Source organism: Pezoporus wallicus, unplaced genomic scaffold (genome assembly GCF_028554395.1).
Source record: "Pezoporus wallicus isolate ANWC-B61680 ecotype Strahan unplaced genomic scaffold, APGP_CSIRO_Pwel_v1 scaffold_7383, whole genome shotgun sequence".
NCBI classification, from domain to species: Eukaryota; Metazoa; Chordata; class Aves; order Psittaciformes; family Psittacidae; genus Pezoporus; species Pezoporus wallicus.
In genome coordinates, this window is record NW_026636323.1 from 2,154,598 (window position 1) to 2,168,018 (window position 13,421).

Below are 13,421 nucleotides of genomic sequence, written 5' to 3' on the forward strand. Positions count from 1 at the left end.
AGAAGAAAGAGGGAAGAATCATCATGTGAGTTAAAAGGCTATGAAATGCACTCAAAGCTGCCTGTCTTCTGAAAAAAAAAAAAAAAAGACAAGGAATGGCTTAATCACAGTTGCTCAGGGCTGGATCTCAAAAAAAGGTCTTGGTGCCCCAAAAGAGGTGTAAGCAGTCTTAAAACTTTGAAATTTAGATCTAGAAAGATATTTTCTCAGCAGCTGCCTAACATTAGAGACAATTAAATTGATCAAACATCACTCTGTTGGGCTGCAGAGATCCTCCAGGACCTACAGTTCTGCTCCTATGCATGCCCTGGACTGTCCTGGCCACAAATCTTGCCTGCTAGTCTCCTCCTTAGGCTGGATTGGGATCCTGAATCTAGGCAGAGGAGTACTGCAGTCCCTGGAGGCCCTCAACAAGCCTAGTGAGACCACCTCCACTACACCCTGCCAAACACCACCCACATCTTACAGCACCTCTATGTATGTGTTCTGCATTTAACAACCCTGAATGGAATCACCTCAGGAGAAAAGCTTGGGTTTGCCCTCCCTCTCCATGCCAGCCAAGTGCCCTGCCCACAAGTGCCCCTTCCCTTGGGATGTGCTTGTGCCATGGTGCCCAGCCTTGCCCAGGACAAGCTCCATGTAACCCCTTGCTCCATGTAACCGCTTGCTCCATGACCCTGCTGGCTTTCCCCCTGCAGCCAAAGCAGGTAACCAGGGTTTGGTTTCCCAGCTGGGGCAAGCACAGAGCTTGGACCTAGCCTTGAGCAGGGAAAAAGACATTTGGCAGCAGAAGGCTCTTCCCCTTTGCAGAGTAAAGCAGCATGAGATTAAAGAGCTGCAGGATGTGACTTGGCAGATTTAGATTTAAGACAAAAAAACAATAATAATTAACAATGTGGGTGATTAAGCAGTGGAAGAGCATGCTAAGGTGATGGCTGGTTTTTAAGCACTGAATATTTTGCACCGGAATATCTTTTTCTCAAATAGATGCTCTCATTCAAATGGGACTGAATTAGGTCAGGGAGTTCTCTGACCTGAGGTAGGTAGAAGATCATGCAGATAATCCACATACTCCCTCTGGCCTTGTGACTAATTCCCTTTGGTACAGCTATTCCTGATGTGAGATCCAGGGGACCTGTGCTTGCCCTCAGGATCTTCCAAACTCATTACGTTTGTTGTGTCAACCCATTAGATACTCACAGGCTGCATGCAGACTCATTAGTTAGACTGAATTATGTCTTTGCTCTTTGAACGTTATCAAAACGTTCAGATCTAGTGTGTTTCATGGTCTGCCATTGGTCCTTCTTTGTACACACATTTCTGTGGTTACTCCTTGCTCACAAACCACAGACTTTTAATGCACATATGCTGGTTTCGGTTATTTGGTAGATTGAAACTGTGGTGGCTGATGTCATCCCAATCTTCTACATTTATCTTACTTTTGATGAAACCCTTTATTATTAGATAAAAAAAAAAATAAATTGTTTCAGACCTCATACATTAACTTTGTCTAAAAAAATCTAGCATCCAGGTTCCTACAGAAGATATTTAGTAGCTCAGGTATCAAGAGCCTGTGGACCCCTTATATCTCCAGATCTGCAGTGCCTGCAACGGAGCCCATGTTCATGGAAGGTGGGACATGGTAGAAATAGTATAAAAACAATGGCAAATGCATAAAGCACCTGGATTCAGTGCAAATGAGCTGTTTTGCTTGGAGCTGGCTTCAGGCTACTCTGCATTTTCTCAGATCACAGGTAGGCAGTCAGATTCTTGCTTTGGAAACCTCAGGTCTCTAACTGCTTTGGAGTCTGAAGCAGTCTACCTCATTTAGTCCCTGCTCCTTTTAAGAACAAAACATGAGGAACTGGTCACAGAATCACTGAATCATTAGGGTTGGAAGGGACCTCTGGAGATCATCTTGTCCAGTTCCCCTACCAAGGTAGGGCCACTTAGAGCATGTTACACAGGAACATGGCCAGGTGGGTTTTGAATGTCTCCAGAGAGGGAGACACCACAACCCCTCTGGGCAGCCTGTTCCAGTGCTCTGCCACCTTTAACATCAGGAGTTTCTTCCTCATATTGAGGTGAAACTTGTTGTGGTTTAGTTTATGGCCATTGCTCCTTGTCATGTCACTGGGCACCACTGGAAAGTGTCTGGTACTCTCTTGGCACCCACCTTTGAGATATTTATATGCATTAATGAGATCACCGCTCAGTCTGATCTTCTCTAAATTAAACAGGCGCAGATCCCATAATCTCTACTCATAAGAGAGATGCTCCAGACCCTTGAACATCCTTGTGGTCCTCCACTGGACCTCTCCAGTAGCTCCTTGTCTGTCTTGTACTGAGGACCCCAGAACTGAACACAGTATTCCAGACGTGTCTTTGAAGAGTTTTGAGATGCCACCACTGTCATCCAGCTGCAGTTCAGCTGGGCTCTCAGGGAGTGAATGTCCATCATATGTCATGGTCATGGTTTTATCCCAACCTACTCTTTCTGGGGGAGCCCAGTGCCCCATGACTGAAGGAGTACCAAGAGCTGCCCCAGAGCCATTCATGTTTATCCATCAGTTTGCATTCTTCCTGTGCTTGCTGTGCATTTAATGTGTGAGTAGTAGTTTTTCACGACTGTTGTTCAGCACCTATGTACTTTTGCTGGAAGGAGGGTGGAGGAGGGTGGGGAGGTTTTTGGTTAATGAAACTGTTATTATTTGCTGACAAGATCACTGAGTATCTTAAGAGGTAATTTGATCTCCTTCCAAGTAACTGAACAGGAATTTGCACTGCAGAATATGTGTGAAGCATGGGTATTCCAGGGGAAAATAAAAGGAGCATTTGCAGTTGCATTGCCTAGGGATTTCAGCATCTGTGAGGAAACAACATCAATGATCACACAGTGTCCAACATTCTTTATAATGACTTGATTATTTTAGCTCCAGGCCAGTGGAGCAGTACATGAACACACCCTCCTGCTAAACCCACCTCACGTGAACGCAGCTTCATGGCAACCCCTCTCTTGTGCTTCAAATGTTCCTAAAGCTTCATCTAGCCTGGGAAAATAAGTTCATTGTGAAGCAGATGTGCAAGAAACACGTTCCAGCTGACTGGCTTTTTCACATGGAAACACTGGTGAGGCTAACACTGGTGGAGTCAGAGAGAGTGTGTAAGAGTGCTGCAGATGTCTATGAGAGGCGTTTGAGGAGTCCCTGAAGGAGGGCTGGAATTTGAGTCCTGTTCCTGCAAAGTTGCAGTCATGCCACATACACACGTGAGTCCCACCAGGACTGCAGCTCACTGCCCTCCTACCTAGGGACCTGCAGAACTCCAAGACATGGGGCCTGGTACTCCACAGCCATACCGCTCTGCAGGCAGCTGCAGGGCTGACCATGCTTCCCACACCGTGACTCCATTACGTGGATGGAGTGGCTGCCACTCACAGAACGAGGCCTCTTGTGGATCTCATCTAGGAGCAGGAGGTGCTCATGGGCTGAGGAGGCTGTTGATCATGTAGGCAAGAGCATGAACTGGTTCACAGCATCGTAAGTGCTGGCTGGCTCCAGCTGGGAAAGAGACACTGCTGTGGAGGAGCCCAGGGGAGGCTGTGCAGCCCCCTGTGCCCAGGTGCACAATACCCCAGCACCCTGCTGTTGGCTGCAGCCCCTGGCCAAAGGGGCAGAGCAAAGGGTTGAGTTTCATGAGGAAATGTTTCACGCATATAATTTCACAGCTGTCAAACCAGCCTAAAACTGGGTGTAGAGAACAAGTGAGGAGTAAAGCACTGTTTTCATAATCCTTTGGCAGTGAAATGGGTCAGTGTTCTTGCGGGAGAAGAAGAATGCAGTGTTTAAGAAATAGTGTTTAAGAAATAAACGGAATAGCTGTACTTGGTAATAGCTGGACAGTCCTGTTTTCCTGGAGATTAACACAGAGCTTAACTATGGGCTTATATGCCTTGTCTTTTGACCCCAGTCTATCCTCTGAACATATCTCTGTAAAGTGGAAAATTTCTGCTGTCTTCTTTAAAATAATCTGTAATTCCTTGGCCATAATGCAAAAGGAGGCACCCATCTGTTTGTTTGGGATTTTTTATTTCTCTCTTTCACAAATGTCCTTGTTTGTGTTAACTAGCAAATCTTATTATCCAGCTCAGAGGAGAGTTACACAACTGCAAACCTCCTGAGACTTCAGTCAAATAGCAAATCTTGCTTAATACGCCCACATTTGCTTCTTGCTTCAGATTAGCAGCTCCTTTGGCATTACAGCTGTGCTCTACTTTTACATATAAACCAGAATAAACCACAAAAGGAATGTTAAACACAAAGCTATGTTCTTTCCACCTTGCAGGACTTCATGAAATGAGCCTGGCTGTATTAAACATGAGATAAAACTCCCACAGGGAGCATTAGTCTGAGTGATTCATATAAACATTTAAAGTAGTCAGTCTTGGTTGAGCTTCCTAGTCAAATAAGGTGGGTAATACTACGCAACCAGCAGAGCCCCTCTCCTTTGGAGAGCACTGCTGATAGAAACGTCACTGGCAGTTATCCTCACTGGGAAGCAGCAGGATGAATATTGAGTAACAACAGACAACCTGGGCTTTGGGTAACTATCACACAAGGAATTGCAAGTATCTTTTCTGTGCAACTGCCTAGTGCTGTGAGACATTCTTCATCTGCACCCCTGGCATGGGCCATCTGAGGATGAAAATCTCATCAACCTCTAGAGATGCAGCCAGATTTATGATCACTTTCTTTTGCAGTTGACTTTTAAGGGAGATAATCTTAGGAGGAGGTCTGGAGGGAAGGCGAGTTACAGGTATGTGCATTTCATGTGTTGATAAAGGTGTGGATGAAGCTGCTTTCTTTTCCTTCGGTCTGTGCTGTCTGGTTTCCAGGAGCCATCGCTCAAACCCATCCTTCCTCCTGGCATTTTGCCTCCACCCACTTGCCCTGTGTGGAGCCCAATTCTGTGCTGTAGTCACCGGCATGGCTGCGTGGCGGTGTGGATGAACAGCACCAGCATCACGGGCTGAGGGGTCCCTGCTGTCACCCTGAACTCCTCTGTGAGCTGAAAAAGTGCCGTGTTCTGGGGCACACACCGGCACGACATCTTTTATAGGTGCCCTCCATGGAGTGCTGCTTCTCTCGGCTTGCTTTGGGCCCTGCCTGGCCAGCCCGGCAGATGGCTCCGCTGTGGCGACAGCTTTGCTGGCTCTGGAAGCAGCCCTAGCCTCAGCCGCCCTGGGGATTCTAGTAGAGCCGTAGCTGAAACAAAGCACATAGATGCTTAAAGGAAAGAGCTGGGTAGCCAAGTTTTTGCAGCACTTCCAGATGTGCAGCAGGGGAGTCAGTTTTAGCCTATTTTTCAGATTTTTTTTTAACTCTTTCTGATTTTTATTGTTTTTCAAAGCACCCTGCGAACAATCTGTGCTGATCACTGTGCTCAGCTGAATGTTCCCAGTGGCAGTAACTCAGTGTTTTTTCTAGCTGAGATTCTCTGACGGAAGCCCCGTCTGTATGCTGGGGCAGGTTGGCAGCAGAGATCTCTTCCACTGAAGTCCAGTGGCTGTCAGCACACTGCACTGGTGCTTCAGCTTTTCCCAGACACACATCTTTCCCCCGGTTTTGTACTGCCTGTAGTTTCAAGCAACCTCTTTAGCAAATCCTGCAGCATTTTCTGGGGAATTAAACATGTCTGTGAGGGGGGATTAAGTTGTGAGAGGAACCAAAGAAACCTCCTCTGCAGCCTGTCAATGCTTCTTTTCAGGTGATAAGAAATGAGTGTGATGATGCCCTGGTTGCTGCTCCTTCTGCTGGTCAGCTTCGGCTCACCCGCACCCAGGTTTTCGGTGTGTATCTTTTACCTAGTGTCTGTACAACCTCTCAATGGTTTATCATTCACAGTCTGTACACACCCCTTTGAGTTCATTAAATGGGAGTTGAGACATACTGCTTTGTCCAAAGTAATTTTCTGTGTATCTGGTCATATTCTGGGATGCTTTGTGCAGCGACACGGTCATTGTAGAAAAACCCTTTTCCATTGGGTTCAATTCAACAGCCCTTGCTGTGCAAGATTTCTGTATCTCAGAAGACCACCATCGACTGATCTTGATCCACAGGGGCAGTGTGACATGGTAGAGACAACAGGAGACAGATACTGCTCTCTCTTGCCTCCCTGTTCCTACCACTGACTGAAGGGGGGGTGGGGGGTGGGGTGGGGTGTGTTCTTTTATTTCCTCCATAGGAAAAAGATATCTGCCTCCTAGACAACAATAAATTAAGACAAAGGTCAAAACAGCTTCAAGACTTGCTTTTCTTATATGAACTACAACTAAAGGACATCCTGGAGAACACTTACCATAGAACAAGCAGTGGGCTGTTCTCAGGCAACAGGAGCATGCCCCATAAGATGCTTTTACCTACAACCAGTGGAAATTTGATAGTCTACGACCAAGGTATAGCCTACAGTAGTGTGTGTGGAAATTTCAGCTCACCATGGTGTTTGTTTTTCCCTGCAATGCCCCATGTGTCATATTTTATTTCTGCTAAAATTTTTAACATTTTTAAAGTGTGTTGTGTTTTAAAACTGAGATACATGGGAAGAGAAGGGCAGACTGGCCAACAGTGGTGGCCTTGGTACCAACAGACATCCCCTGGGGCCAGAGTGAGTTGAGCAGCTTCAGGCAGCTACCACCCAGGTACAGCCAGACACCTGCAGCTGGGTTTGGTATGCTGGTGCAGAGCTGGACAGGCACCTCTCAGATGTTTGCTATGAGACCTACTTTAGACATTTAGGGAGAGATGGGTCCTGCTCTTGAAGAGTCCATTTCCTTGAGTTACTTACTGGAGCCCAGAGCATCTGTCTCAACTGCAAGCACTGAAACCTGTTTGGAGGAACCCAGACTCCCCATTGCTTAGTTCCTCCATCACTTCTGTGGTGCAGTAGCAGCTGTGTGAACTCTGATCTTTGGTGTCACTTTGAGAACTGGAATCATGGCCTGTGACCAAGATTTTGTCCTTCATGGGCATTATATTGAAAGTGTGAAGCACTGGGATCCTGAAAGGAACTCTCCCAATACAGCCCTGGTAGAGCTCGTCACGGGAGCTTAGCCTCTTGTTTTAGAAATCTTAGACCTTGATCAATCTGAAGTACATCTGAGGTTACCTTCCAAGTGGAAATCAGCTTCCCTGCAAAGTCTTGCTGACAGAGCCAGTTCTGGTCCTGCATCGCTCCTATTCCAAAGCTCCAGCCTGCACTGCAGCCATCTCATGTCTCGCTGAAGATTTGGGAATGACTCCCTCAGAGGGCATAGCTGTAAAGGCTCTCAACCTTGCTGCTCTTTGTCAGGCTCAGCAGTTTGCAACCAGCAATGCTCTTACCTTACTGAACAATTTGCTTTGGCTCTGCAGGGCTTGCAGAGCTGTATACAGGCTGGCCAATTGTCCTTGTCCCAGGCAGCCTTTCAGCAATGTCCGCTCTAGGCTGCACGTACCCCTTTGCTTCCCCCTGCCCTGTTTAACAAGTTGGTACCGTTCTGCCCAGATTGCTCTGCCGTGTATGATCGGAAGAACACCAAAAACGGCTACTACCGGATCAGGCCCAGGGCAGACCAAGAGCCGTTCCTGGTGTACTGTGACATGTCCGATGGTGGGGGCTGGACCGTCATCCAGCGGCGCAGTAATGGCAAGGAGAACTTCAACAGGTGGGCGCATCAACAGGGCTCACAGTCACACCTACAGCTTCCACCCCATCCTGCTGCCTGGCAAACCCTGTCTTAGAAGCAGGATGTGCAAGACTATACTCAGTGATGATAACTCTTTGCATTAGGACAATCTAGTGGTATATACAGGTAGTAGGAGGCCATTCTCAAAATGGACCTATAATGCCTTTTCCATGACTTCTCTGTATTTGAGTAAGTGTATACGTGTGTATATTGGTTTTATCATTAATGGGGACTGTTGAAGGCTCCAAATGGGCAGGTATCTGCTGTCAGCACACAGACTGATACCTGTTGAACGTATTCTCATATCAGGATTTTTTGTTCAGCATGGTGTAACATGTTTTCTTATTCAGATAATTCAAAAAGATGCCAGACCACTGGTCCAGATTGTCCTTTCTCTATGCAAAATCCTAGGAAGGTGACTTTCACCTGGAAATCTCCACAAGGAGAGATGCTCTGGTAGCACAGTTAAAAAGAAATATCATCATGCAGATTAATTCACTGTCATAGCACACACAACTTCAGGGCATGTCTGGTGTCTCTTACAGTCAGTGCAGTCCATTGCAAAGCAATCTCAACTGGCTTTAAGCTGGCTTGCCTAGAGCATGGTAGCTATCTAGCCATGGTAGTTCAGCTCTCAACACAGGTGAAGGGAAAACAATCTGAAGTGAAGCATTGACTAGTATGAAGGTCAGGCAGAGTTAATATCCCCAGTAACATGAGAGAGGGAATAAACATGAGGTTGGTAAAACTGGAAACAATGATACACAGAAGTATACGTGAATGTCTGAAATAATACATAAATAACAGAGGAGATTTTAAGAGAATGATGGGGAGAAAGTAACAGCAGGAGATTTCTCTTAGAAAGATGAAGGCAGAGAATGCTGATGAAAAGTATATATCTTTGAAGGACAAGTTACCACATCCAAACAGTGATCATGTGAAAAAAGCAGAGGTAGGAGTGGTCAATGAATCAAAAGTAGATTTAAATGGAACATGACACAAAACAAACCCAGATATTTTGCTTTTAACTCCATCTGGAAGCTTTTGTTTGCAGCTTCTATTCAATTTCTGATTCTTCACCATACCACATCATACATCCAGGAATGCAGCATATTTTAGATTGCAACATTCATTTCCAGCCAGGAGTGCATTTCAATTATGGCTTGCTGAAGAACAATATCACATGCTTTGCTGAAGACCAGTATGACAGCTGCTGGTTTCCCTTTTCATCTAACTGACAACCTCATTCTGCAAGCATGGCATCTGGCAGTATGAAGGTTTGATCCCAATGTATGTGTGCACAGGTTTAGCAGAAGCTAGCTGCAAGTTGTATTTAATTCTAAGGCAGAGTGACAAATCTCAGCTCAGCTTGCAATGAATCAGATACTTGTAGAAAACAGTGTCTAGAGGTACAGCTGAAGTTTTACTTGTTTCCATAGCCAAGTGTCACAAACTGTCTAGTTCCCTCACGTGCTGAAATTGGGATTTGTATCTCACTGCAGGAAATGGGATGATTACAAACTGGGATTTGGGAAATTCCAGGGCAGGAATGACGAATACTGGCTGGGCAATGACCACATCTATGACCTGCTCACTAGAGGTGCAAGTATTTTCCCTTCATAGATTTCTTTCCAATCTGCATGAGATAGTTCTAACATGACATCACTTTGTGTTTAGGAGAGAGCTCATTAAAGATTGACCTGATGGACTGGCATGGGGAAAGACGTTATGCAGTCTATGAAAATTTCCAGCTTGCAAATGAGCAGGTACGGAATGGAGAGCGGGGTGATTTGCTTGTTTTGTCTGTGAGGGTGGGGCATCTGCACATGAAGCATCAGACTTCAGTATCAGGGTTGTAATTGCAACTCTGCAAAACTCACCTGCTTTGGTTCCCTGGGATTCCTGGTTGGGCTGACTGACAAACAGCCCTGGGAGCAGGGACATAAGCCTGGGACTTCTTCCTCACACTGCTGAGTGCCCAAGCCAAGATCCAAGACAGGATCATGTGCATGGGCTCTCTTACCATCTCTCTATCGCAGGGCACAGGGATTCCCGCATGCATTTGCCTCCAGCCTCATGGTTAGGAGTCTTCTGTGAGGGAGGAGATGCAGGTTTGAAACCCTGCAAGGAAAGTGAACCTGGTTCTCCTACATCCTAGGAGTTATTCTAACTGAAACTGATCAGTTTGTGAAGGCAACTGCTTGGCATGGTTTCCTGCCAAGTTGCTCTTGATGAGCTAGGAAGAGCCTTCCAGTATGTTTAGTTTTCAAATGGCTGTTGAAAGACAATAAATCCTGAAGCCCTTTGTAGCAGCAGCAGTAATCAGCAATCCCTCCTAGAAGTTTAAATCCTGCCTTGAGCTATACTAGGATCACTAAAGCATGGGACCAGAAGTCACCCTTGGCTTCAACAGTCATGCTTTTCACAGTAGATACAATGGCCAGAGCAAATTTGATCTCAGAAATGGGAGGAAGGGCAGAAAGAGCTGATATCAAAGACATATTTCACATATTATTGCAGGACAATTACAGGTTATGGTTTGGCACCTATTCTGGTAACGCTGGCGACGCTCTGTCTGGTGGGAGCAATTTTGAAGATCAGTGGTCAGCCTCTCACAGAGGGATGCAGTTCACCACATCGGACAAGGATCACGATCGATTCCTGGCAGGCAACTGTGCATCTGAGAACAAGGGTGGCTGGTGGTTTAACAGGTAAGGAAAACAGTCGATTCCTCTTGGATGCAGAAGGTGTGGGCGCAGCCAAGAGGACTTGCCAGCCTTACTCAGCTGGAGGTTGCTATGTGATCTTGCCATCTCACACAACCAAACCTAAGATGTTGACACCTACAGATCCTCAAGGGAAAGCAATCTGCTTCTTCCATTATGAAGCAAAGCAGGTAAGTTGTTTTCACTGTAAGAAACTGGGCTATTGATTGTCAGAATAAATGTTGGAGGAATCCCAGGCACAGCTACAGGTTGGGCAGAGAAGAGATTCAGAGCAGCCCTGCGGAGAAGGACTTGGGGGTGTTGGTCGATGAGAAAATGAACATGAGCCGGCTTCAGTGTGCACTCGCAGCCCAAAAAGCCAACCGTATCCTGGGCTGCATCAGAAGGAGCGTGACCAGCAGGTTGAAGGAGGTGATCCTGCCCCTCTACTCTGCTCTCGTGACACGTCACTTGCAGTATTGCGTGTTGTGGTGTCCTCAACATAAAAAGGACATGGAACTGTTGGAACAGGTCCAGAGAAGGGCCACGAGGATGATCAGGGGACTGGAGCACCTCCCGTATGAAGACAGGCTGAGGAAGTTGGGGCTGTTCAGCCTGGAGAAGAGAAGGCTGCGTGGAGACCTCATAGCAGCCTTCCAGTATCTGAAGGGGGCCTATAGGGATGCTGGAGAGGGACTCTTCATTAGGGACTGTAGTGATAGGACAAGGGGTAACAGGTTAAAACTTAAACAGGGGAAGTTTAGATTGGATATAAGGAAGAAATTCTTTCCTGTTAGGGTGGTGAGGCACTGGAATGGGTTGCCCAGGGAGGTTGTGAATGCTCCATCCCTGGCGGTGTTCAAGGCCAGGTTGGACGAAGCTTTGGGTGACATGGTTTAGTGCGAGGTGTCCCTGCCCATGGCAGGGGGATTGGAACTAGATGATCTTAAGGTCCCTTCCAGCCCTAACTATTCTATGATTCTATAAATGCATATGGAGGAATGATCTAGAGGGGAAAACAGCCCTATTAAAATTCCTTAAAGTGCTTTGGGTCATAACCCAAGAAAGAAACTGTGGTCACTGCAAGGTGAAGCATGTACATAGGACATTATTCTGGAGCATGTCTAGGGCATGACCTACCCTTTAAGAATCCTGGTGATGTATTTGCTAGCTGGGCACACCCCACACATTGACAGACAGGGAGTAGGGTTTATCAGTCCTGGGAGCATGGACACACTGCTCAGTTTTTCTCTGCTTTAGGGCAGGATGTGCCTCTTCTTTGACTGCCTCTCATCACATGCAAATTGAAAACAGTGGAGCTACAAAAATGTATATCAATAGTGGGATTTACCTTTATCAAAAGACATCTACATTTTTAGGTGCCAATACATAGCTGCCTACACTTCAGCTAGAGCCTACCAAATGGCTCTCCACCTCTCTGTTTAGGCAGCTGGATCCTGTCCCTAGTTAATACACTTGAAGGAGTCAACATGTTGAATTATCTGAGCAATGTAGGTGTCTACTTTGGGATGACCCACATACTTCTCTGCGTTCCACTAAATGCATTAACCAGATCTCCATAGGCTACTGTAGGAGTTTAGGTAACCAGTTCAGTACAGACTAGGTGTCTGAATCTGTCAACAAATCCCACCCTGGTTATTTCTAAATCTATGTTGTGTGAAAATTGTACTTCACTGGAATGGTGCAGTATCTTCCCACACTAAACTTCATCTCCTTTTTTCCCTCTCCCACATCATTACAAGGTGCCATGCTGTGAATCTCAATGGCCGGTACTACAGAACAGGAAGGTACAATGGACCCCATGATGATGGCTTGGTTTGGTCTACGTGGCATGGGGTGTGGTACTCACTAAAATACTCTGCCATGAAAATCAGGGCTCCATTCTTTGTTGACAGCGAGAGTGGAGATGGTGAAAACAGTCAGGGCAGCTGAAACCTGCTGCTTTGGAAAAAAAAGAAGTACAGGCTGAAGGCAATTGTACAAGTTAACAGCCAGCCCTCTGCTCCTGCCAACCGCCAAACCTGCACTGTGATAACTGGAGTTGCTGAAGCTAACATTGTGAGTTGTTTGAGCACAGCCAAACAATAATTTGACAGAAAACATATGGATCTAGTCATGAAATAAATGCAGCAATTTTCAGCACTCATTGGAGAGTGTTTTAGAAAAGCTCTCCGGACCTTGACTGATTAAGAATGTCCTTTTAGCTATCTATACTCTTGAAGGGCCCAATCCTTCTCAGACTGATTTTAACCATCAGTGCTTCGATTACAAGAACATAAAAAACAAGGTGATGGTGAACTGCACTTCATCTGGTCTACCTACATTAGTGAATCAGGAGAATGTTTCAACAGCTGTATCTATGGTCCCCAAATGCCACACTTCAATTGCAGAACACTCCTGGAGAGTGTGAAGCCAAGGCAGCGACATGCTACAACTGCTAATGTGAATCCAGACTAAGGCTACTTCAAAGTAAATCCCCACAACACAGATAGCGTGGGTGCTGGGTTTGGTTGCCAAGTGCTTCGCGCTGCAGATCCACTTCTGCAGCACACCGCAATATATTAATGCAAAGACAATGCTGCCAATCAGATTTAAGCCCCAGATTAAAATGAGGCAGATTTTGCTGTATTTAAGATAAGCACAGACACTCTTAGGAGTTTGTAAAACACAGTCATGATTCATTTGTACATTCTTGTGCAATTTACTAACTTTGCGTTAGTGAAGGGGAATGTGAAAGTGGAAAGTGGTTGAACCGTAAGGCCCACTGCTTTCCATGTATCAGTGGAGTGAAATGAAAGAGCAACACAAATTGGATACTGAAAATTTATTTTCCACGCGTTTTTAATAACAACAGTTACAATGAACAGAAATACCAGCTTGATGCAAATCAGTTACCTGTAAAATGAGCCTACTTCTTTTTCTGAATTACAATTTTTTTTTTAAACTGATTGTTCTTTTCCATTTACTTGCTT

At 45.8% G+C, this 13,421-nt stretch overlaps 1 protein-coding gene across 3 annotated transcripts; it reads left to right on the plus strand.

The window, feature by feature from the left end:
• Positions 1-1,695: 1,695 nt before the first annotated feature.
• LOC130594241 (fibrinogen-like protein 1) lies at positions 1,696-12,653 on the plus strand. Of its 3 annotated transcripts, none has more exons than XM_057400005.1 (9): positions 1,696-1,754; positions 4,760-4,815; positions 5,767-5,848; positions 6,244-6,454; positions 7,543-7,702; positions 9,226-9,323; positions 9,401-9,489; positions 10,244-10,434; positions 12,192-12,653. In XM_057400005.1, exons 3-9 carry the CDS (start codon positions 5,777-5,779, stop codon positions 12,379-12,381), a joined length of 1,011 nt encoding a protein of 336 aa, XP_057255988.1. In that variant the 5' UTR covers positions 1,696-1,754; positions 4,760-4,815; positions 5,767-5,776; the 3' UTR covers positions 12,382-12,653. The 3 variants fall into 3 exon arrangements, with proteins under 3 accessions (XP_057255988.1, XP_057255987.1, XP_057255986.1); XM_057400004.1 differs by lacking the exon at positions 1,696-1,754 and adding an exon at positions 4,114-4,469; XM_057400003.1 differs by lacking the exon at positions 1,696-1,754 and having other exon boundaries at positions 4,115-4,815.
• Positions 12,654-13,421: the final 768 nt, after the last annotated feature.